The sequence below is a fragment of the Mytilus californianus genome, unplaced genomic scaffold, assembly GCF_021869535.1.
Source record: "Mytilus californianus isolate M0D057914Y unplaced genomic scaffold, xbMytCali1.0.p SCAF_14, whole genome shotgun sequence".
Classification (NCBI taxonomy): Eukaryota; Metazoa; Mollusca; class Bivalvia; order Mytilida; family Mytilidae; genus Mytilus; species Mytilus californianus.
In genome coordinates this window covers 18,157,188-18,184,265 of record NW_026262626.1, presented here as the reverse complement: position 1 = coordinate 18,184,265, position 27,078 = coordinate 18,157,188, and the positions used below count along the sequence as shown (strand labels likewise).

General features: G+C 31.7%; 2 protein-coding genes across 3 annotated transcripts in view; both read left to right on the top strand.

Moving 5' to 3' along the window:
- Window positions 1–10,246, top strand: part of LOC127724320 (rab-3A-interacting protein-like) — a 40,378-nt gene extending 30,132 nt beyond the window's left edge. For both annotated transcript variants that reach the window (XM_052231250.1, XM_052231251.1), the window contains 4 exons: window positions 301–429; window positions 885–1,064; window positions 2,178–2,244; window positions 2,977–10,246. In XM_052231250.1, coding sequence (XP_052087210.1) covers window positions 301–429; window positions 885–1,064; window positions 2,178–2,244; window positions 2,977–3,047 — 447 coding nt within the window. In that variant the 3' untranslated portion in view covers window positions 3,048–10,246. The remainder of the gene's footprint in view (window positions 1–300; window positions 430–884; window positions 1,065–2,177; window positions 2,245–2,976) is intronic.
- Window positions 10,247–13,879: 3,633 nt separating this feature from the next.
- Window positions 13,880–27,078, top strand: part of LOC127724318 (glucose dehydrogenase [FAD, quinone]-like) — a 39,944-nt gene continuing 26,745 nt past the window's right edge. Inside the window, exon 1 of the mRNA XM_052231248.1 lies at window positions 13,880–14,251. Coding sequence (XP_052087208.1) covers window positions 14,232–14,251 — 20 coding nt within the window. The 5' untranslated portion in view covers window positions 13,880–14,231. The remainder of the gene's footprint in view (window positions 14,252–27,078) is intronic.

The window sequence follows — 27,078 nt, the reverse complement described above, 5'->3', positions numbered from 1 at the left end:
GCTAAAAAAAGGAAACCTAGTTTTAGGATTTTATGGAAAGTATTGAATGCAATTACTATGAATTTAGAAAATAATGCAAGCGATTATGATTTTGAAATGACGAATCAAAATTCAAGATTGACTATTTTAATTTTATGAAAAGTGGCATACGGAAATATGTATCAAATAAACATGATATAAGTATTCTAGTTATTATTAGGATGTCACCGTATCGCATTATTCACATTTATGATAAAAACCTTGAAATAATTTCTAAATTTGCAGTAATTAATATTAGTGGTTTGGACAATGTATTTATAGATTGACCAAGTATGTTTTGATGAGTTTTGTGCCTGGAGACAATCACCCCTAATGGAAAGGAAAGATGGATACTTGCCAAGGGTTTATATGGAAGATATTTTACCATGTTTAAATTTTGCAAATTCAAAGGTATGTATGTGAAATGTTTTTGAATTAGTCTTAAAAAAAAAATTGTTGTTAATCTTTATTATTATGATTAAAAGAGATGTACTAAGGAAATTGAGACAGCGACCCATCAATGTTAGTTTAAAAATACATCACAAGGTCACCATATGGTCTTCAGATTCTTGTGGATTGTAATGAATGAACTGGTAATAAAATTGTATTTTAGCAAGATACGATTTGGTTCACATATAATTTTAACCAAATGGAATTGATATCATGGATATGGAACACAAATGAGACAGCAAACAAACAATCAATTTGACACAAGCAGACGTCTGACAATATGTTTTATTTTAAGACAGGAATTTCTGAAGAACTAAAGAACATAATTATATAAAAATGACAAAAAATGTTCCATAAAATAAAATCTTAATAATGGATTTAATTTTCCTGAATTTTACAAAATCTTTCTTTTACAGTTATCACAACGAGTACAGGAATGTGTAGGAAACAATTCCTTAGCAATAGAACCAATCCCAGGAGACACTTCATATCCACGCAAGTGTAGATTAACCGAAAATAATAAACTATGTAACTACAAAATTAGATTAGGCGATGATCCTGAGTGGTATTCTATATCTCAGCTGTGTAGAAATAGGGTACGTTTATATTGTCTGTATTTAATGGGATTTATAAGAAGCTTAGGGCTGTTCTATTTTTTAAGATAGACAAAGTGTGTAATTTGTGATGTTTTGAGGAAATGATAACTACCGTGCTTTACATATGGTATAATAACTATTTATATATATATATATTGTCTTGAAATATAACATTTAATGGTAGTTGATTAGTGGATCATTGAAGTAACAACGTTAACAGATAAGATAGAATTAATTTTTAATGCAATAATAACCATGACCTTAGCTAACTTATCTACACATTCACCCAAGTTCATCCATGTACTAGCTAGCAACTCTCATTAGAAATAACAGAAGGTCTGATTGCCTCAGTGATCTAGGTATTGTGTCAACATTTTCCTATACAAATCATTTCAATTTGTAATCACTGCTGTAGAGGTTCTTCCTCAGTTTTCTTTCATTTGACAAAGTAAGATGTACAATACAAGGCATATTTTTTTTCTGGGAATCTACAAAAAAATTGTAATTATTTCACCCTTTCAAAGGTTATTTGTTTTTATTATACTTCATGTCAAAATGCTAGAATTTGATTGGTTAATACGAGTGAGACAATTTACTCTATCCCATGGCAAATACTCTATTACCCTTCACTGAGACGCTTGATCAAGTGTGCGCTTTATCAAATACAGATGGTTGTTATGTACAAGACGACATAGTTTATTACTTTGAATTTGAAATTTAATAGACAGTAATAATTATACATTCAGTATAATAAATTAAATAACACATATCTGAGAGGGTGATAGAGCAGATTGTTACCTCTCGAAAAGACATTGTCAACTGAGGCGAAGCCAAGGTTGACAATGTCTTTTCTCGGGGTAGCAATCTGCTCTATCACCCTCTCAGCTATGTGTTATTTATATATTGTCCCCTGCAACGCCAATTTGTCAATTGGAATTCTGTTCTTTTATTAGTAATTGTTGAGTCGAGTATGATTTAGTTAAAAATGACATTATTAAATATTTACACATTTATTTCAATATGAATACCAGGAGATGTGAGGTATATGTCAATGAGAGAGAATGATTTATATAAATGTCCATATTTTAATTTCATTTTCTGTTTTATTTGCAGATTGCAGCTGTGTGTGATTATTATACTTATATTAGATATATACAACAAGGTTTAGTTAAAAGTGAAGGTAGGTTATTCAAGTTCTAACACAAAAATTACCATCAAAATCCATAGTGTTGAATATTTTTTAAACAAAATTACTAGGGGGTATCATATTTGAATTTTTTTTTCTGAAGAAAATTTTGATAAGGACTTGCATAGGACTTATGTTCCAAAGGTCTCTTCAAAAAAAAAAAAAGATTCAAAACAGTTTCTCTGGTATGGACACAGACCAAAAAAAATCTTGCAATCAAGGAAAATGCAAAACAAAGAAAAACACACAACTTTTGCCGATGAAGTGACAGGAATATTATCTTGTCAGTCATAGAAGTTTAATTTGAACATGGAAGCCAAATAAATAAAATTCTGTGCAGATGTTCTGTTTAGACTTCATTAATTTTTTTGAGAAAGGCGCAGAAATGTATGCACTTATATATGTGCAGTGAATTTAAATGGCGTTCAATTTTTTCTGTGTAGCACACGATATTTAATAATTTTGGTGGGAGGGAAAAAAGGAAAATTCAATAATGAAAATACACAGCAATTCAGGATGTCTACCCTGTGATTTGGACACATTTTTTGGGGTGAGATAGTTAAACTTGAAAATATAATTAATTGATGCAAGAAGATTAGGCATTTGTATTTCATATTGTGAAAAATAAGACATATAGACTAGAGTGAACAGGTTGAAAAGGGCAAAATGTACATGAAATGTTAAGCAACTAATACGTCATAAAAGGATCATGTTCTTTCATTGCAGACAAGGAAGTATTTTATGAATTGGTAAGATTGCGGAAAAAGATGGCTTTAACGAGACTTGGATATTCCTGAAAATGCTGACGTGTAGTGGCTTCAATCAAAAATCTTGCCAGTAGAGAAAGAAAGAAAACAGTATTAAATAAATAATGTGGCTAAATTACACCAATGTGAGGTCGAAGAGAAAATAAGGAATTTTAAGAATTAGAATGAAGGAATTCTCCACAAAGTGATATATTCGCTATTCAAGCCAGTAGACATCTTTATTGGTGCAAATGAATATCTGCTTTCAGGCATTTAATTTGTGTTTTTAAATCAATTGTGAAAATACGTAGTTCATTCTCATGTGTATTTTAAATGTCTTAATGATATGTCTCTGTGCAATGTGTTGTATTGTTTTATTTGTCTATAACTTACATTTTATGGTATTGGAAATTTGTGTATTATTCAAAATCTTTTACCTAGGAAGGAAATTGGTTTATAATTTAAAATCTAAGCTGAGCTGTTCAAGGTTGACACTGATCCTTTCTAGGTAAATTCTTGAAAGTTCACTTGTAAATGAAATTTATATTCATGGCCTTAAAAATACTTGGAAAGTTCAAGAATTTCACCAAATTGATAACTTGGAAAGATGATAAATTTAATTTTAATACTCGTCTTTATCTGTTGAAATTAGACTTGAAATGGAATATCTGCAATTAATTTTTGAATCCCCTGGGACTCAAGATTGATCTTTTGTGTAAGTATTTTTGAAACTCAATACGTAAATGTGTGCAATATTTGTAACGGTATACAGTGTATGTGAAAAAGTGAAAAATCACAAGAAAATGATTTGGTTAAGAGTAAAATCACCTATCTTTGACATGAAAAATGAAACGTATCACATGTTTACACTCTTGTATAATCAGATATTGACTTAAAAGGACTATTCCATTAAAACAAATGTGGGAGGGTAGGATGGGATGTCCAAAATTCCCACACAAGCAACATTCTGTCTTCGAGTAGCTTTGCTTATATGAGGGTCTCAATTGGGGGTCCTTCATTTCTTGAATCTTTCATTTTTTAGACTATTTTTCTCTATTACTTTTTTATTTTGCCCATTATTCTCTATTCTTTATATTTCAACACCTCCTTATTCTCTATTATTTATTTTTTGGCCTATTTTTTGTCTATTCTTATTTTTTAGCCATTCATTCTGCACTATTTGCCCATAATTCTGTATTCGGTAAACCTTATCTAGACCAGCTCATATCAAATTGACAAACAACTTTAAATGACCAACAACCATGACCCATGCCACTTATTCATTAAATTTCCCTTGCTACCCAACCACATGCAATTTATTGGAATAGCCCTAACTTGACTTTGAAATCAGAACTCTACAACAAAGTAATTCAAGCCTGCATAATTACAATCAGGGAAAACTGTATAAAAAATAGTTATCAGGTATACACAGATCATTTTATTGTGAAATATTTTTATGATTTTGTATTGTTTATTTTAAAACTTTTAAAAATGTCATTGAGGAACTTCAAGACAACTGTTTAATTTTTTAGGAATATTTTTATGAAAAAAACTAATTTTGTATTATTTTTTTTTTTAACTTTTGAAAATATCATTGAAGAACTACAAGACAACTGTAATTTTTTTGTCTTTGGTAAGTTATAACCATAACATAGTGCCAACATATGTATGCAATAGTAAAACTTTAGAAAGTTGTGTGTTTGTGTGTCGGTTATCTTGTATTTATTTGTAATTACATTCATGGATAAGTTTGTATTTAAAATAATTTTATACCTTTCAAACTATAAAGATAATTTAGGCTTTACAAGATAGAAAACATGTCATTTTTTTTATGTTAGTTTTTCTCAATTTACCAGTTTTTCAAGGCTCTTTTTTAGTAAGTTAAAAATAAAAGATTCCAAAATTTTTATTTAAATGAAAAAATTAGTTTTTATTGGGTAAAGATTGCATGAAATGCAACCAAAACCCATTGGTACTGACTTGATATCTAAATCTTCCTAGGTTTATCACTACTTTTGACATACACAAAATATAGTGCATTGATCATAACATTCTAAACATCCTAGCCATGAACATTTCTAGAAATTTATCAATGAATATTCAAGTTACAATGTGATGTTATATTTTTCAAGAAAATTACATAATGTGTGCAAAGTGCAGGGATCTTATATCTGTTCTAAAAACATCAATGAAGTCATTGTTTAAGTAATCTTTAAAATTGGAGTTATCTTCCTTTGTCCATAATCTACAACTAATGCTTTATACAATGCAATGTTTAATTTTACTTCCCACTGATAAATTAAAGCAATCTTTATCCTTCAGTGCTTACAAGCACTTTGGTTTTAAAATTAGAGTAGACGCATGAAATTTTAGACGGCATTTATAGAAATCTTAGATATGGTTAAGGGATTTTTATGTTGAAGCATTGTAGGGATAAAGAGAGGCATAACGAAGCACTACGATAAAAGTGATTTGAGGAAATGCTCTATAGTTGAGGGTCTGGATGGGGTTTATAGAATAGAGAATAATGAGCTTATGCTACAGAAAAATGGGCTAAAAATTATAAAAAAGAAAAATAGGCCCAAAAAATCAAAAGAATAATGGGGTGTTAAATATAAAGAATAAAGGGCAACACTTACAAATAATAAAGAAAAATGGCTTAAAATTAAAGAATACAGAAATGAAGGACCCCATATCTAGACCCTCATAGTTTGGGACTATGTACAAACATGGGAGCACAGCATTGATTTTGCACATTAATATAAGCTGTTTTTGAAAAATACATAATTTTTTTTGTGTTCCATACATCCTTGTGCTGCGAGTTCTCATTGTAATTTATTTGTGTAGGTTGTCAAATAAGTTGTATATATATTAATATCAGTTGTAATATATAATGTACTTACGTATGTGTATACATTTATTTAAAAAACATGTTGTATTATAGTTTACCTTGTTTTCGGGTATCAGGAAATTTTAAAAATCAGGATTTTTTTTAGGCTATCTTTGAGTGTCATAATGGCAATACAGCAAAAGAGTTTATATGTCTACTATTGTAATTGCTTGTTGTTAATGTTTTCTATATTTTAATGAAAGCTTTTTAAAAAAAAACCTTACCTGTTGCAGTCAATGCTACCCAGTTGTGACCATAGACAAATGCAATGTGAAATACCTATTAAATTTGGACTGTTTCACTTGCAGAATTTTTACTTGAACGCTAACTGTTTTAAACAAAAAGCTAAATTTTCCACTGGCAAAAAAATCTTTGGACAGATGAGTTGTTTTTGCTGTTAAGGATTTAAAATTATGTTGAAACTTTTATGAAGGTCAACTTGTTATTTGTATTTGTTTATTTTATGTAATGTTAAAGTTAAAATTTTTGTTAAATAAATAATTTTATTGTTTTTAAATCAATTTCAATTGTTGGGTTTTACAGACACAAAAAATGTGCATTCTCATATTTCATTTAAAAAATGTAATCACTTGATAAACCATAATCAGAGAAATCATGATAACCTAAATCAGACATGTTAATGTTAATTGTTAATGTTGTTAACAGGTTGTGATTTTTCAAAGATCAAAGGAAATTCAGAAAACGTGTACTTTGTCTCATTAATACTCATATGTTAAATTTTATAAAAAGTTTATTTGTATTTTTATAACACATAGATAAATATATGCACATAGAGGTTGTTACATGATAGCATATGTATTAAAATATAGGTGCTTGTTTTATGTATATAGCTTTACGTGTTGTGCTCATACCATATTTTTATGTCCATTTTAATTGCCGAGTCATCAGTTTGTTGAATTGATATGTCACATTTGAACTGTTGATATATTGACATTCAATTTTCTGGAATATGAAATTCGCAGAAGAATATATAACCAGCTTTTGTAAGGCCATAAAGAAAATATTCTCAGATTCTGTGAAGCTCATTCATAATGAAAATATTCTAAGATTCAGGGAAAATAATGAAGTAAAAAAAATTATCCACCGACTCCATTTATTTAAGAAGATGCATGAGGTCATTACATTCATAGAGGTGTTAAAAATTACAGCAGACGGGCAATATTTGGTCATGATTAATCAAACTATGTTAATTAACAAATTATAAATGAAAGAATATAGTAGATGTTAATATTGCTCTTTTGTATTTGAAATTTGCTCTAATTTTTAAGAAATTAATCTCACTGACAGATTGAAAATTGTTACAGATGTGAAAATGCTGGCCATTGAAAAAAAAATAATTTGAAAAATATAACAGTGCTACCATAAATCTTAAATCATAATTATAAGCTTCATGTCATGTTTATTTAAGACAGGGTTTTATTGGCTTTTGAATTTTTATGTATTTTTTTTTATTTTAAGAACGAAATTCTATAAGTTTGCTTCAATAGAACCTTGGAAATTCAAAATTTGTTTGTTTTTTAACATTTTTTTTCTTTATTTAATCAAATTCAGAATAAAATTTCCATATTTCATTGACCTCAGTCATTGACCCTGAGCTGGCTCTGGGTAACATGTATATCACATCCTATAAGTGACATTTTAATAGTGTATTCAGTTCTGTATATAGATTTTTCACATTTCAGGCATGTTAAAAATTTGCTTTAAGGCTAAAGTGATCTGTTTGTCATTACTAATTTTCTTATTGCGCAGTCATTTAAAAATTTTCCTGTATTGTCCAATCCAATTGATTGATTTTGGTGTTTTATCACAACTTTTTGCATACTTGACCATTTCATGGTTGGTCAGTTTTTATTGCTGGAGGAAGCCATAGTATCCAAAGGGAACCACCAAACCATGGCAGGAAAACCAGCAATCCGTGTCAATTAACAAATTCGGAGTAGAAAGCACCTTGCCACAAACAGGGTTTGAACTCACAACCGCAGTGTTGACCAGACTAATGATCACTGTAGATTAACTACTTAGACCATTGAGCAACCAAGGCCCCATGTGTTAAATAGAGAATACCATATGGCTTTTTCAATATCACACTCGTATCAACCTGAGACACCAATATAATCCCAAGAGCTCTGCTCGAGGGATGATATTGGTTGAGGGTTGATAGGGTGTGTGATATTGAAAAAGCCATATCATATACACTTTATTATATACTTCAAGTAGATATTTTCTCCTGTAAGTTGATGTAATACAGATTAGGGGTTTGATAAAGCCTTTACAAGCGTGACTGATATCAATGATGTGACGTCATAGAGTTGAAGGGGTTTGATTAAGCTTATGTAACCGTGACTGATATCGATATCATCAGGGATGGTTGATACAGCACGATTGTCATTGATTGTATTACACATACAGTATACATGTATTTACTACTAAGTATATAATAAAGTCCATTTATTATCACTTTTATTGAGAATCTGTATTCTGATTGAAGAATACATGTATTTCCCGGGTTTTTTTCTTGGAAAATTACTAAGGGTGATCATTGTGATTTTTTAAATTAACTTCATATAGGTTGACTGCATTTGTACTATGTAAGAAAAGAGAATGACATATGAACTTAACTTCAATAATATATTTTTAAAACCGTCAGAAAAATGTGCTCAAATGATTTTCTTAAAACTAGGATGATTGACTTTTGGTCCATTTTAATTGGGATTTATTATTTATGATATAGTTACTGTACATTTTATCAGTTGTTTTATCAAGATTTTGCATCAGGTTGAAAAAAAATATGTTAGTGAATAATTTTTTAGTATTCTTTTATTGTCAGTTAACATATACATTTTGCTGTCAAGAGGTCACCTTCTTGAAAGTAACAATTTATAAGATACTAAGTGGCATTGCAGATTGTAAAATTAGTATTCGTTCAGATTTAGTGTGAAGAGAAGATATATGTTTTATTTATTCATTTATTTGAAAAAAAAAAGGTAAATTAATGAAATGCTATAAAGTTACATTCAAGCCCACATGAATTATTTCTATTCTTATAGGACAAATATGGCATTTCTTTTGGATTGAAACAGTCTAGGTAAAGACAAACATTTGCCATTCCCGTGATTAAATACACTATTAATATTGACGTAAAAGAACGAAGATAACTGAACTAGTGACATGCTTATACCATTTACAATATCGTACTTAGATAGGTTTGGATCTCAGAATTTAAATGAAATGATAATCTTACTTAAAAGTAAAAAAAATGGCTTTTAACAAATTTTATCATTGTTTGTTTATGTTTCCTTGTTTTGATGACTCAGTTTCACAACCGTGCATTTCCCCGTAAAATGCTAATATTCTTACATTATCGTTCAATGACGTCATTAACACCAATTGACGTCGGGTAGCTCATTCATAAAAATGCATATGAGGTGGGAGTACGATTGGAACAGCCCAAACAAATCATGAGGTTGCCGATCAGCTGATATACAATATATTCATATTTTACCATGGGTGTGTACTCAAAACGTTTGATGAACATCATATTAGAATTTGATTTGAACATGCAATTTTTTGTTCCTTAATATACTGAGTGTCTATGGAAACACACCAACTTGTATTTTAAAATTAGATGAAAATAAAAGCTGCTTTGAATGTTAAACAGTTTCTGTAAGATTTTCTGATTTTATGGGAAATATGCATACTGAACTTTCTTGGTATTTTTTGTTCCAACAGTGCATTCCTTTTTTAAAATGGAAATATTAATAATTTCTAAATTTTTTTTAACAAAATATTAAAAAATTATTTATATGTCAATTTTTAACCTTAATGAACCTCTTAAGCAACAAATATAACATAGTGATGTAGTTTGGTCCAGTGTGATAACATTTGGATGAAAACTTCCAAGTTATGATTTTTGCCACTATGAGACCACATCAAAAACTTTTTCACAGTTATAGATATGCAAGACCAAACTATTTTAGTAACATAAAGCCAATTGTTTAAGGAATGGCTCTTAAGAACTATTTGTATTTTATTCTATAAGAGACCATAGGGGATTGGAATAAGACCTGTTTTGTTTCTGTAGGCACTTAGGTATATTTGTATCTGATGCTTCCATACAACTTTATAGTATAGTATTTACTGAAAAGATGACTTAACATTTTATCAAATACATCATATGTTGTCCTCTTTTAATTTTGAAAATCTTTAAACAATGGCCATATATATATATGTACATATTATTCTAGAATTGTTAAATAGTGACTGATGTGATCTGGAGTGGGCATTTAAATATGAAATCTCCAAATGAATTTAGTGATTAAATCATGTTTTACAATTTAAAGTGTTTTTTTTTCTCAATGCAATATTTTATGTCCAATTTGCCATTTCAAAATCTGAAGGACTTTTGAGTTATTTCATTGTTTTATCCCAAAATGAAAATAATGCCATATCATTGGTTGAATTTAAATTTGTTTAGGACATTTTTCACCAATCACAGCATTTTGGTGTATGCTTTTTAAAATATTACCCAGAATGCATTTGATTCTAAAACTGCAAATTAGTTGATTTGTATTTATAATACAGTGAAATTTGTCATAAAAAAAAATTTGGGACTTTACATTCTTATAGTAGACTTGTTCTGTTAAAACAGGTTAAATACTACTCTGTTGTCTTTATACAGGAGTTCTGATTTGACAGGTTTCAAGTTTAAACAGGGCTTGTTTGAGCTAGATTTCAAAATTTGTATCTTCCCTGTCCATAGAAGTGTAAATTGTATTATTAAATCAATCATGGTAATTTATGAATGATGAAATCAAATCAGTTTTTTATGGCTGCTTTGAGATACAAGTTTATCATAGAGAATTTCAGTCACTCTTGATTTCAATTTGCTATATACCAATTTTGAGTTCTGAGACTGATCCCAATTTTATGATGGTTGATCTTTGAAAAAGTAACTACTTTACCATAGCGAAATACTACAGGTAAATGTTTTGTTTGTAAACAGCAGATCAACTTGAAGAGGTGCGGATCCAGGATTTTGTAAAAAATATGCATTTATCATATATGTAGCTCTGTAAGTGGACTGGCCCCTAAATCTGCCTCTGTTGAAGGTGTGTATAGTTTTGCCTCTCTTTTCCAGCTTAATATTCCTGTTTAACCATGGTATCTTGTTCTGCTGCAGTCCTAGTTATTTAAAGATAACAACACATATATTTTTGATTTAGCCAAAAGGTGCTAGCATTTGTTATTTAATTGTCAAAAGGTCTTTCAAACAGCTAAATCGATTTTATCTAGACACTCTGAATGAAAATGATATTGCAGAAAAAACCAAGATAGTCTCTAGTTAGTAAATTCTGAAAAATGTCTATGAGGTATAATCTGCATGTGATTTTAGGGTAAGGATAGGTTCATTATCCCTGTTGGAATTACAATGTATGTTAAAACTTTCTTATCTGCTGTTTTTGCCAGAAATAAAAAGTCAACAAATGGGTTCTCCTTTAGGAAATCTTGTTGTAGACACAATTTGTCTTAGAAGGTTACACTTGCAGCTTCGAAAATTTTGAGAGATAAAAAATTAACAAAAAATGTTATTCTATTGCATTTAATTTTAAATCACACAGTTATCTTTGGATGCCAAAGCTTGCTATATTGTCATATAGGACATGTTGATTATATTTTTAACCGAATGTAGCTTTAATTATTATGAATAGGTATATAACAAAGCTGGAAAAAAATATAGCAGATAAAGCAAAATGCTCAGTCCGGTATAGAGACGACAAAACACACCCAATTCAAACAGCCAACTCCTCACATGAACATGATGTGTCTTGTCCAAAGTCAGGAACTCCTCAAATGAACATGATGTGTCTTGTCCAAAGCCAGGAACTCCTCACATGAACATGATGTGTCTTGTCCAAAGTCAGGAACTCCTCACATGAACATGATGTGTCTTGTCCAAAGTCAGGAACTCCTCACATGAACATGATGTGTCTTGTCCAAAGTCAGGAACTCCTCACATGAACATGATGTGTCTTGTCCAAAGTCAGGAACTCCTCACATGAACATGATGTGTCTTGTCCAAAGTCAGGAACTCCTCACATGAACATGATGTGTCTTGTCCAAAGCCAGGAACTCCTCACATGAACATGATGTGTCTTGTCCAAAGCCAGGAACTCCTCACATGAACATGATGTGTCTTGTCCAAAGTCAGGAACTCCTCACATGAACATCATGTGTCTTGTCCAAAGTCAGGAACCTCATCGGTTGTCTAATGTCATATCAAAAGTTTGGGTTTTGATGGTTTCATATTTTTGGAATGATCTGGGTTATTTTGACCTTGATATTACATTTGGACACCTGTTTATTGTTGATCGATTAATTGCTGTTTCATTAACGTCCAGTGGCAAATAGTATACGCATATTCAGGTCAAGAATAATTCTTACATTAATAGAAAGGTTCCCCAAAGTGGATGGACCGGGACAAAAGACGGGAAAATAAAAGAAGCATCAAATTGGAGGTCCCCTTTCCGAATGGACGTGAATGCGTATTTATTTATCCTGTTTATCCAAAAGGACGTCCCTTTAATTATAGCATGGATCTAAACGTAGGACAGACGAGAGCTACATTTAGCCGACCATTTGAGTATACCCAGTCAACTCCTGGGTCATCTATTATTGGACCTAATTTTGAAGTGTCCATGTTGTATTCAGTTCTTTTTGTTGTCTTCGCAGCTGTCTCGTGTAATTTTGATATGAAGAGAGAGATTTTGGGTATACGTCAATGAAATGGCAACAAACAACAACAAAAACCAAAGACATCTAGAGTTCAACATGAGGCCCCAATAACAGACGACACAGGAGTTGACGAATAAGACGGGAAATGCATGACATTTTCATGGCATCCTAGAATAGACGGGAAAGATACATGACGGTTGGTATCCTTAATAAGACGGGAGATTTGTATGACGGTTGACATCCTTAATAAGATGGGAAATATACATGATAGTTCGTATCCTTTTAAACAAGACGGGAAAGATTCATGACGGTTGGAATCCTTAATAAGACTGGAAAGATTCATGACATAATAAGACTGGAAAGATTCATGACGGTTGGAATCTTTAATAAGACTGGAAAGATTCATGACGGTTGGAATCTTTAATAATACGGGAAGGATTCATGACAGTTGGAATCCTTAATAAGACGGGAAAGATGAATGCCGGTTGGCATCCTTAATAAGACTGGACATATAAAACGGGAAAAACGTATGACGGTCGGCGTCCTTCATAAGATGGGAAATATATGACGTTTGACATTCTAAATTAGACGGGAAAGATGCATCACGGTTGGCTTTCTAACAAGACAGAACTGATGTATGACACTTTGCGTCGAACTATGGTATGTTTTCATACGACAATTTCTGGTGATTTTAAAATTTGCCAACATATTGTCTGAAATCATAATCAAAACGGATTCTTCTACTTTATTGGTACAAGCATGCGGCATTTATCTCATGACGTTACGCAGATTTTTTTAAATGGATCTAGATAAAAGAAAATATAGAAGTTTGGATCCAAAGTACAATGCTATGAGTAATGATCAGACTTGAATGTATACTATGATCAAATGACAGTCTCTTTAGCCCATTTAACATTGCATTATGGTTAAATATATTCCAATTATCAAATAGAAACATCTAATGTGTTAGTTTAATTTTCTAGAAAAAAAATTAATATGAACAATTAATTAAAGTAAAGGTCGTGTTTCATTACTACGCGAAATACATATCCTCTTTTCTTTTGAAACTTCAAAATCAAAATTTAATTATTTATTTCTGTTCATTGCCACACTACCCAGAGTTCATTGCGTAACAATTATCACGCTGTTAAAGATAGATAGCATCCTTAAACACTGACAGCAGGTTAATCAGAGTATAATAAAAAAAAAAAGAATAAAAAAAACATGTGCGAATTGATAAGAAAATGATTTCTCCTTTCAGGTGAGCTTTGATGAATGTGATTCAAGATATATATTATATAGTCTATATTTTTAGAATTATAGATCAATCAATTGATGGGAGCAACTGGCATCAAAGCACACATACCGAAGTCTGGTGAATTAGAGTGTTGTATCTGTTCTAGCAATGTTTACTTATTGACGTTTGTACTTTGTTTATTTACATGTTTTCCTTGTTACAAACGTATACAAACAATAACCAATTATGATCAAAGATTTCGTCATTGCAGCACCGACCCGGGAAGACAAATGAAGTCAGGATTTTAACTGTGGTTTCACTTTTTCATATTTTCGTTATAAAAATGAGTTAGAAAATGCCAGGAAATGATGTTCGGTAAGTTTTAGTTTAATATATTTAAGATTGAAATTTTATATTTGAAAATTTAGTTCAAAGCATGTAAAATAACTTTTGACAATTTACGATTAACTATTAGTTAACAGATTTAAGTTTGAGCGTTTTAAATACGAACAACACACGAATTGTACTGCTTTTATGGACAATATTTCAAGATTTTTTTAATATTTTATTAAGACTTCAATGGACAAACTGTGCAACAAAAGGACAGAATAAAATATACAATGCACACTGAATGTGAAGAAAGTTAATACATATCAGAAATTGAAAACAATAACAATTCGCAATATACAAGGAGGGTTTCAATGGTATCAATTAAAATCATTTATGTTCTTATTCAATACTTCAAACGAACATAAAGCATTTACAAAGTAAAAACTCAACACAGTTTTTGGTTATCAGCTCGCCCCGACAGCACAGAAAGCTTATTTTTATTATAAACAATAAACAAATGTCCAATTTGCTGTCATCGACCGCTGCCATCACATATAAACACAATCTACAATAGAAAAATGTTCTATAAGTTGAAGAAAAAATCATTTCGATTTACATACATGTATTTTATCAACTATTTTCTACATAACATACTGATTCACATTCCTATGAAGTCTTAATAAAAGGGGTGGGTGGGTGGGAAAACGAACCTTTCTGTCGGATAGGCGAACCTCGAATGACAATTCTAGATATCTTATTATAATTTTAGCGCTAAAATTCTAGCATGAAGTTATCATGATTGATATAACTTAAACCGGTAATAACTTACTGATGGTCCAATCAAATTAAACATAAACATGTTTTGATTTAAACACACGTGTTAAAAGTAAACAAATACACGTGTTCCCGAGTAACCTTTATAAATACATATTGCAAGTTCGTATTAATGAACTTGACAGAGAGAATCTTTTCATCGAAATTTAGAATTTCAATTCATATTTTTTGTTTTTTCTTAAAAAAGCAGTTCTTTATTAGCCTTTTAACTTTTTTATTGGATCGTCAATGATGACTCTTTTGTAGACGAAACGTGCGTCTGGCGTACAAAACTATATATAAGCCTGGTATCTTTGACGAGTTTGTTTTACTATCCACAACGTTTTTAAGGACAGCAAGTTTATTAGTTTGAATAACTTCTTGTACTTTGGCAGTTACTTTATTCTGAGCGACCATGTGCAGGGAAGAAAAACCACAAGTACATGATAGTTATAATTGATATCATTACTATCAGCTCAATTCTAAAAAGGCTGAATTTCTGAATGTTTGTAGTTCACGCATTTTTTAAACCAATCATAGATGTATAACTTTCTGATTTTAATATTTATGTATTTATTACATTATTTAATTTTGTCCGCAGATTTTCACTTAAAAACTTGATTCGATTTTCATTAAACCGTTTCTAGTTAAACTATTTCATTCTTTTAAAATTATCAACAAAGCAATTGAATTTAAACATGGAAGATAGGTTTTCCATACGATGGTGTGTGTATTTAGTGTACAAGTTGTCACACAAGCCTTCATACAAATTATAATTTGAACAAATTATTAGTATTTAGCATTTACAATTGAATGCTTCTTTTTGTAATTTTATCAGCATTGACCGAAGCATATTCTGTATGCAGCGTGTAAGCGCTTTATATCAAAAATGTGAGTACGAACAAGGACCCGACCCGTATGCATAAAGCTACTTAAGTTAAGATATCCAATCGTAATACTAATTTATTGTAGGACATGAAGAAAAATCCGTCCGTTCGAAACAAAACTTAACTTAAGTAGCTTTATGCATACGTGCCAAGGCTTTTACTACCCTGTAAAATTACAAAAGTAACATCAGTCAATTCTTATAATTCATTTATATCCCAAAACTATTAAATTACGAGTTATGCACATTTTGTATCAAGATTATCACTAGTTTTCCTATGCATTACAGTCATGAATGCTGAATTTTATTAAGAAATACAATTTTGATTTTAGAATGCCTCGCGAATGCTTTCAGCCAATCAAAAACACAGACTCCTATGAAACGGTAGCATTAATATTGGATAAAACAGGCACACTTTCTTTTATCTCACTTATCCGTGTCATATCTGATGACAACGTGCTATAGTTTTCTTCAAAACATTGATACAAAGTTGATATAAGATGTATACACATTTGTTAGTAAATCATCAAGCTATAGATAATTATCGAAGACATTTTTATTATCCCCAGCGGTGAAAGAAGGCACACATGATAACTAGTACAAATTTACAACTAGTACAAAACATATATATCAAACACATATAGATTCGGCATTGTGTTTGTGGTTATTTTAAGGTATGAACATTTGTATCAGTTATCTGAATGACCAGATGAAAATATTTCTGATAAGTATCAGAATACAGATTAGATATCCAATGATCGGAATGTTGCCTCCAATCATATACAACTTATTGGTTATTTAATGAAGAAATGATTAATTACATGGACATTTAATGTATTTCTGTGTGGTAAATCAAGGAGATTGTGATTATTATAACCTCCTTGGTTCAATCAAGCTTTTCATTTGAAGGGTACTTATATCAGTTTTGATGTAAAGGAATTATATTATTGAAAACATATAATGCTAATTAACAAATTGGCTAATAATGTAAGTAAGAAACAAGGGGGGGGGGGGGATTACTAATCTAAGGGTATATTAAAACTATTTAGAAGTCATAGAAAGAGAAAACTTCTTATTTTTTATATTGTAGACGGATTCAACTATTATTTGCACTCAATCCTCATTCTTCATCTGGAAAAAAGTTGCAAAATATGATGATGTTGTCTCTGTAATTTAAAATTAGATGATGAACTTTTAATGGCGTAGTTTACATTGCTTGCAATTTAAGTCATCTGAAATAGAAGGTACCATCATTCTTTTTTATTACACGAACGCGTCTTTCATAAATTCTTGGAATGATGAAGATGATGTAATTTTTTTAACATATGACATATCGCTTCTTTCAAGTTGATTTTTTCATATGTATTTTGAGTTTTTCATATGTATTTTATTATCACTCTATATTTACATGTAGTAATAAAACAGCTGTATCCATCATTCATAAGTAAATGTATTACAATCATTATGTCAATTATATAGTACTCGATAGTTTTTTGTTTTTTGTTTTAACTTTTAGTTCGTTGATCTCCATATAACTATACACACAGGGAAATATATTTTGAAGATTCATGCAGCTACAAAATTTTATCTATTTCACAACAAAAACCATTCACGAATAAGCCAATATTCCTGCAACTGGTTACTCCAAGGATGACTAGGGAATAGAAATATGGTCACTCTTGGTCGTCTTCCGACCGACAGTAAAACCCTTGCCAAAGTTGGGCGACATTTCAGTTGTGGGAGATGTATAGTTGCAGTCACGTCCGGTCAGAATGTTGATAATGTGCCACGCTCTCTGCACGTAAAGAACCTTTACAACGACTCTTTGAGGGACCCGTTGGTGGCCTATAGCAAGGCTTAATTTATGTCATTATCCAATTTACCATCCTTTTCCTGTGGCAGTCCAAAGTTCCCGTTCTTTATCTCGGTCGAATCCTATTACAGGACCTAACTATTGTATGTAACAGTATTATAATTGTTAATTTGTTCTCGTACTGAAAATGCATGAAATATTCGCCACTGGACGTTAATCAAGCAGTCAATCTTGCAACTGATCCAATATCTAAATTAAATCACAAGCTGTTTGACAACTGATATCAATATCACTCAATTTTAAAGATTTAACTATTGTTTTATCCGAATTTCATTTTAAGCATTTTGTTTTTAGCACCTGATTTTTGTCTCGCCTGCGACTTCTTTCACAGAAACGAGACATATGGATGGTGATCCGGCGGCGGTGTTTCTAATTACTTGAAAGCTTTTACATAGTGCAGAAGGTAGAAGACCTGGATGTTTCATACTTTGTATATAAATGCCTTATGTTATGAAGTTTCCGTCTGTCACATGTCCATTGTCCTTGACCTAATTTTCATGGTTCAGTGAATACTTGAAAAAAAAGTTAAGATTTTTTGTAATGTTAATTTCTCTCTTATTATGAGTAATAGGACAACTACATTTGGTATTTGCGTACCTTGCACGGTTTTCATGCTTGTCAAACAGTTTTCACTTGACCTCAACCTCATTTCATGGATCAGTGAACAAGGTTAAGTTTTCGTGGTCAAGTCCAAATCACAGATACTATAAGCAATTATAGGTCTACTTATGTTTGGTGTATGGAATGGTTTTAAGGTGTACCGTGTCCAACTGGCAGGTGTCATCTGTCCCTGACCTAATTTTCATGGTTCATTGGTCAATAGTAAGTTTTTATACGACCGCAAAATTTTTTTGCGGTCGTATATTGGTATGACGTTTGCGTCGTCGTCGTCGTCGTCGTCCGAAGACACATTGATTTTCGCACTAAAACTAAAAATTTGAATTGAGATTATGACCATATCTTGAGGGAAAGAATTTGTTGGGGGAAAAAAAGGGGGGGGGGGGGTAAACAGAAATTGTGGGGGTCAATTTTTTCTCATTTCAGATTTCAGAAATTAAAAAGAATTATTCTTCAAATATTTTTTTTTTTTTCAAATTTCAAATATTGAAAAATTTCAAGAATTAATCTTTAATTGCACAGTATGGCTCATTAGATTTGTAAAATCTTTGACCACATTTATTTATTTGTTATGCCGAATCTAACCGTGTATTTAGATTTTAATTTTGGGTCCAGTTTTCAAATTGGTCTACATTAAGGTCCAAAGGGTCCAAAATTAAACTAAGTTTGATTTTAACAAAAATTGAATATATGGGGTTCTTTGATATGCTGAATCTAAACATGTATTTATATTTTTGATTTTGGGCCCAGTTTTCAAGTTGGTCCAAATTGGGGTCCAAAATTAAACTTTGTTTGATTTCAACAAAAATTGAATATATGGGGTTCTTTGATATGCTGAATCTAACCATGTTTTTAGATTTTTTATTTGTGGGCCCCGCTATAAAATTGGTTTATATTGAGGTCAAAAGGGTCCAAAATTAAAATTTGTTTGATTTCATCAAAAATTGAATTATTGGGGTTCTTTGATATGCCAAATCTAACCGTGTATTTAGATTTTTAATTTTGGGTCCCGTTTTTTAAATTGGTCTACATTAAAGTCCAAAGGATCCAAAATTAAACATAGTTTGATTTTAACAAAAATTGAATTCTGGGGGTTCTTTGATATGCTGAATCTAAACATGTGTTTAGATTTTTGATTATGGGCCCAGTTTTCAAGTTGGTCCAAGTTAGGGTCCCAAATTAAACTTTCAAATTGTTTGATTTCAACATAAATTGAATATATGGGGTTCTTTGATATGCTGAATCTAACCATGTATTTTGATTTTTGGGCCCCGTTATCAAATTGGTCCACATTGAGGTCAAAAGGGTCCAAAATTAAACTTTGTTTGATTTCATCAAAAATTGAATTCTTTGGATTCTTTGATATGCTGAATCTAACCATGTATTTAGATTTTGGATATTGGACCATAATAGGTAAATTAAAAAAATTTAAGTTCTTAGACCACATTCATTCTATGTCAGAAACCTATGCTGAGTCAAATATTTAATCACAATCCAAATTCAGAGTTGTATCAAGCTTGAATGTTGTGTCCATACTTGCCCCAACTGTTCAGGGTTCGACATCTGCGGTCGTATCAAGCTGCGCCCAGCGGAGCATTTTATTGTGTTTTGGTCTGTTTTTTTCAAATACTAAAAGCAGTAGGTCAACTATATTTGGTGTATGGAGTGATTGTAAGGTGTACATGTTTGTCTGACAGGATTTATTTGACCTTGACCTCATTATCATGGATCTTTAAAAAAATAAGTTTATGTGATACTTGTAGTAATTAAAACTTTTATCTATAAGACTTTCAACATGAAATCAATGGTCAGTCAAACTGGCGAGACATTTTAGCATGTGCACTCTTGTTTCAGCTCTTCTCAGGTTTTAAAGCAGCATTTTAAATGAATAAGTTCTACCTTTATAATTCGGCTATTCCTTTTCTATAGAGTTAAGATTAAGTTTTAAATTAATATTTCCTCAGCTAAATTGATTTTTGATACACATGTTTTAGAATTAGAATCATTTATTTTAATAAAAGATTATATAATGTACTCAGTAGGTTTATGAAAAGCTTTTTTTCTCGAAAATTCCAAGCATATGAATGGGAAGCGGGCTTAAAATTAAAGACCTTCTTTGGATACGCCATATTTAAAATAAACTCATAGATACCAGGATTAAAATTGTGTACGCCAGACGCACGTTTCGTGTACAAATTAGATTTTATATTAAGAAAACGTGTCATTTCGGTCGCAATAGGGATGTTAAATTAGATACCCCTTAAAGGGTGAAAACTATGCTCTGCATGTTGCAGAACCACCGCAACGACTATCTGCGGTGTCCGTAGGTGGCTTGTTGTAAGGGAAGGTTTTGGTCCCTATCCAACATATATAATATCTGTTGTATGGAAAGGTTTTATGTCCTTATCCATCATATTAAGGTGGTACCCAACACCTTGACTAATATTAATTTGGCTCGTTTAATTTTCATAAAATTTTGACAAAATGTTTACTTTGACCCTTTGACAGAAATATAAAAATTTCAAAAAATTTGAACCAACCACTTTATCAGAAAAATTTCACTGGTTATATAGCAGTTTGACAAACACTAATTTTGATCACTGAGAAGCTTAATATTTCCTTAACAATGCAACGTAATTAAAACGTTTAATTGATTTTTACAGAGTTATCTCCCTGTAGTGTTAGGTACCACCTTAAAATATCCTTATTTTCCATTGGCAGTGTAAATGTCATGCCCTTCATGTTCCTAGTCGATTGTTGTTGCAGAAACTACATATTGGATGTTTATTTGTTGTCGTCAGGTGCATATGCAAGAAATATTTGCCACTGGACGTAAGCAAACAACTCTCAATCAACATACATAACAGGTTTGTGGCCATACCATCTTGATAGATCATTCATCGATACATTCTTTTAAATTGAGCCTTTTATCATTGTGAAAAAAAATCTGCGTAAAAGTCGTTGACATCTGAAAAAAATATTTCTTTCTGGTTAATGCCAACATTGCTTTTATTTTCTAAAAATATCACTTTTACCAGCTGATAATATAATTATTAAGATTCATCTCTAATTTACCGACAATTTCATCAAGATTATAACATAAAAGAAAAGAAATGGATTTCCCCTTGCTCTTAGTAACTTTACTTTACAACTAATAAACGAATAACATATCACATATCCATTAAATAAACAAAGATATACTCTTATAAAATAATTATAAGCCTTTATTCTTGGTATTAAGTAAACAAGAAATGCTTTTCCTTCCGGTGATGCTGAGCTCATTCATTGGTTATATTGATTTTAGTTGTCTTTTTTATTACTAGAATTATCTGAATAAAGATTTCAAAATTTGCTATGTACTCAATTTTTTACATTCTTAATACAACTTGTCTGGGTCTTTGCCAGAATGCTGTGTCAAATTGTTTTTTTTTTATTATTATTATTATTATTATTTCATTGCGTCAAAGTTAATCAAAATCTACCACCACCAGCTAGAAAACCACACATGAAAAATATAAACACGCATGTTAACGCCATTTTGACATCGAAATCATTCGTGTTCAAGTATTTTATCTTAAAAAAAACTATTCACATCCTCATGCATTGAATATTTTTTATTTTGAATCAAATAATGATTTTAGACATACATACATTCATACATTCCGCACATGTCACTTTATAAATCCCAATTTTTCCTTATTTCAAAAGATTTTCTGGATACTTTATTTGTTTGGTTTTTCTCTCAGATTCAAAAACGTGAGTTTTCAGCAAGCGGGCGAACACAATAGACAACTTTGACTTCATCCTTTAGTTGATAAAAAAAGATGATGATGATAATAATGAATTGGTGTTAAACGTCCAGTGGCAAATATTACAAGCATACCAGGATGTTAACATGTTAACGAGATACGAATATGCACTCTGCTTCGTACAAATCCGACACGATGATCCGGATTTTTAACGTGCGAGTCCGCGAGGTAACAGTCTACAGGAAGACGTCACCTTACCCATGACACATCATAAGATTCAGACTCCAAACCGGCCATTCTTTTTCTGCCGTTTAGGAATTTCAATCCAAATTTCTTTGATATTTATAAATCAGTAATTTTTTCCACATATATTAATTGATAAATTAGAGGCAACAGTACTGTAGTTTACCGATGTTCAAACTTAATAAATACATTTAGAAGATACAAATCAAGTGCAAAACTCTAGCCAAGGGTTACGACCCGTTCCCCCTAAACAGGAAAATGACCATCTTCGCTAGCCATGGGTTGCGATCCGGTTCCCTAATCAGGAATAGGACTACCTTCGCTAGCCAAGGGTTACGATCCGTTCCCCCTATTCAGGAATAAGACTACCTTCGCTAGTCAAGGGTTACGATCCGTTCCCCCTAATCAGGAATAGAACCATCTTCGCTAGCCAAGGGTTACGACCCGTTCCCCCTAATCAGGAATAGAACCATCTTCGCTAGCCAAGGGTTACGATCCAATCCCCCTAATCAGGAATAGAACCATCTTCGCTAGCCAAGGGTTACGATCCGTTCCCCCTAATCAGGAATAGGACCATCTTAGCTAGCCAAGGGTTACGATCCGTTCCCCCTAATCAGGAATAGGACCATCTTAGCTAGCCAAGGGTTATGATCCGTTTCCCCTAATCAGGAATTCGACCATCTTTGCTAGCCAAGGGTTACGATCCGTTCCCCCTAATCAGGAATAGGACCATCTTAGCTAGCCAAGGGTTACGATCCGTTTCCCCCTAATCAGGAATTCGACCATCTTTGCTAGCCAGGGTTTGCGATCTGTTTCCCCTAATTAGGAATAGACCATCTTCGCTAGCCAAAGGTTACGATCCGTTCCCCTAATCAGGAATAGGACCATCTTCGCTAGTCAAGTGTTACGATCCGTTCCCCCTAATCAGGAATAGGACCATCTTCGCTAGTCAAGTGTTACGATCCGTTCCCCCTAATCAGGAATAGGACCATCTTCGCTATCCAAGGGTTACGATCCGTTCCCCCTAATCAGGAATAGAACCATCTTCGCTAGTCAAGGGTTACGATCTGGTACCGCTTAGGGGGACCAGATCGTAACTGTTGGCTAGCGAAGATGGATTAGGACACAATAGGTTATTTTACAGGTCAGACGACTAACTGGTGTCTAAAGATCTACGACCGCGACAAGGTGTCGTAGTGATTTAAGACAAAGACACAATAAGACATATAAAATAAACTTGTTAATTTCATTGTTGTGTTGTTTGTTTTTGTTTCCATTGTGCTACTTGGTTTTTGATAAAGTTTTTCTTACGTGTTTATTGTATATGTGAATGGTTATGTTTTAGTTTAAACAAATATTTTATTTTATTCAAAAGTGCACAAATTACAATTATACAATAGAAATACAGGGATTCGGAAACAAGAAGAACTTATATAAATCCGTCTCCCTTAAAAAAAATGACAAAATTGGGAACATAGTGTAAGACACCCGCATAATATAATTTTCAATTTACATTATATGTTTATTCTGTTGTTTGCACGTTACTCAGAAGTCAGTTTGATCGAAAAATGTGATCAACTCATTTTTATAATTATGGTCTCGCATGTAGCTGTGAAAATATGTAAATATTTCAAAAAATAAGGTTAAATTATAAAGTTTCAACATCTAAATCGACATAAAAATAAAAGTTTATGAACCAAATATCCCTGTTTCCAAAATAAAACTTTGTACAACTTTAGAAATATTTTCGTTTTCCTCATCACTGATGAGTTCACTACCTGATAATAATGTTTGTATATTATATCTTGATAGTGTGGAAATGGTTTGTGTCCTAATGAATCTATAATTATGACATTCTAGCAGATAGTGTTTGCTGCTCTCAACTTGTCCACATATACAGAGGCTGGAAAGAACAATATTTTTCTGGAAAAGGTGTTCATTTTAAGCAACTGCAGTTCAACCGGAGTCTGGCCTGAAGTATTTAGCCTTTCCTACAACCAGTATTATAATATGAAGGGACTTTGGTTATGTTTTGTTTGTTGGGTTTTTTCATAACAATTATCTCTATATTTTTTCACTGCGTTTAATAAAAGTAAATTAGAAATCATGCAAATCCTATCTCCTTACAATTGCAGTCAACCCTTGTCGTGTGATCTAAAGAAACTATTAATCAATCAATATCATTCGTAAAAAGTTCCTTAATTGCTATCTTATGGTTAATATTGATAGGTTGTCATAGTTGATGTTAGATTTCAAGCATCCAGCATTATTTACCCATAAAGCAATTCTTTGAGATACTACTATTCAATTGCACTTTTTAACATTTAATTAACAGCAGCTGATTGATTTTTTACCCCCGTATTTATTTACCAATTTACGTCATCGGTTTCACATAGAGAAATTTATCATGTCTATCTTTGACAAGTAATCAGAAAGTTTACCTTGGAACACTTCTAGAGCCCTGAAATAGACCTGACTTAAGACCGAATTTTATTTCAAAGCAGCATCAAACTGCATGGAAAGTTTATTCATGTTGCGATAGAAGATAAGCGTTTCTTAAGTCAAAATTAAAATGATGCAATATTGAAATTCAAAAGATTAGATTATAACGTTCTTTCTTTCAAAGAAATATGCTACATTCATATACAAGAAATAGTCATGATATATTTTATATTCTTGTAATAGTAATTTTCTTATAAGAAGACGATTGCTTTCACGGTTAGTCGAAAAACAGAAAGGCTTAGAATTTTAACTTTCAGCTACGAAACACTTACATACTAAACAGTGCCATTCAAAATCTATTACAATCGACCATGATTCGTATTTTTCTACTCAATCATTCTGAAGGATATTTCTATTGATCATCAATTTTTTCGTACCCTGCAAAATACCCCGCTTTTCCTCTTCTCAGAAGTAATTTTCATCATTCGCTAAATATACCTGGAGGCAAAACTTTCAGACTGTCCCGCCCTTCGTGTTCCTGGTCGGTCTACATTGCAGAAAATATATATTCTGTATTGATTGTTTATTTTGTTGTCGTCCTGACTATGCAAGAAATATTTGGCATTGGACTGAAGGTAAACGACAACCAAGCAACTTACACGACAGATTTATGACCGTTTACCATTCTCATTGTTGAAGGCCGTACGGTTAGCTATAATTGCTTACATCTACTTCATTTGAACTTTGGTGGATAGTTGTCTCATTGGCAAGCATACCACATCTCCTTATTTTTATATTGATAGTTCATTCGTCGATATCTTTTTAAAAATTTCTGTTTATGAAATAAAATTCTGCTTAACAGTCGTTGACCATATTGTCTTACTACGTGAAAATATGTCCTCCATTTTAATGCCAAAAATATTTGAAAAAAATGCTTTTATTTTCTATAAATATCACTTTTACCAGCTGATAACATAATTATTAAGATTCATCTCTAATTTACCGACAATTTCATCAAGATTATAACATTAAAGAAGAGAAATGGGTTTTCTCTTGCTCATAGTTTCTCTATATTAATAAATGAATAACATATCACATATTCATTAAATAAACAATTCTTGTAACATGAATGGTAATTTTTCCTTTGATCTTCCAGCGAGTTAACGTCGGTTATTTTTAGAGGAGTGCGTAAACTGAATGGTCTCTCCAGTCCCGCCGTGTGTCGCTTGTCATAGGAAAAGCAAAGAATGGGAGGAGCTTAGACCAGTGCTCTAACTTCCATCTCAAAAGTTGTTATTTAATTGTCTAGCTCCGCCTCCTTGACCTAGTAAACTATGAAAACAATGAACATAAAATGCCCTAATAAATGTAAACAAAATGCATACACAACAATATATCAAAAACAAATCGAGAAAAAAAGGGGGGAGTGAGGGGGCTTACCCTAACACTAGCCAAACTTGTAAACCTAACCCTAAATTAAAAATGGTTCACTATACATTGTACTTGATACAAATTAATGCCCAAGGAGAGCTACAAAAAGGAATAACGTGGTCTATAAACGAAGAGGCGATATTGATAAATTGGTGGATACTTGTTTTTATCGTGACAATATAATTCTTTCAAAAAAATTGTCACTGGAATTTTAGTCGTTTAATTTCCTCCACTTCATGAAAGAATAAAACAAAATGTAATAGAAATGACTATAAATTTTCCTATTGGTATTTTGGTTGGATACGTTATATATATAGCACGCTTTTTACGAATTAACGTATTTAATTCACGAAAAGCGTAGCCGAAGATTTAACGAGTGGTCTCGTGATTAAGGTCACGGCATACGGGAAAACATCTGCGAGTTAGTGTACGGGAAGACAAAAAATCAATAGCAGTACATTTATGAAGATTTTGATAATATAAAGGATTTTCTTATGTACACTTGTTTTATAGTAAAACTTAGACATTCAAGTATATAAAACATATTCAACTTTTTTTAATTTGAAGTTGCATATGACTTAAACAATTATAAGCCTTTATGCTTCGTATTTAGTAACCAGAAAATTCTTACCCTTCCGGTGATTCTGAGCTCATTCTCTGGTTTAAATGGTTTCATTGGTTTTAGTTGTATTTTTCATTACTGAAATAAACTAAATTAAGTTTTCAAATTTTGTTATGTACTCAATTTTTGATATTGTTGATACAACTAGCCTGGGTCTTTGCCAGAATGCTGTGTCAAATTGTTTTATTTTTTTTA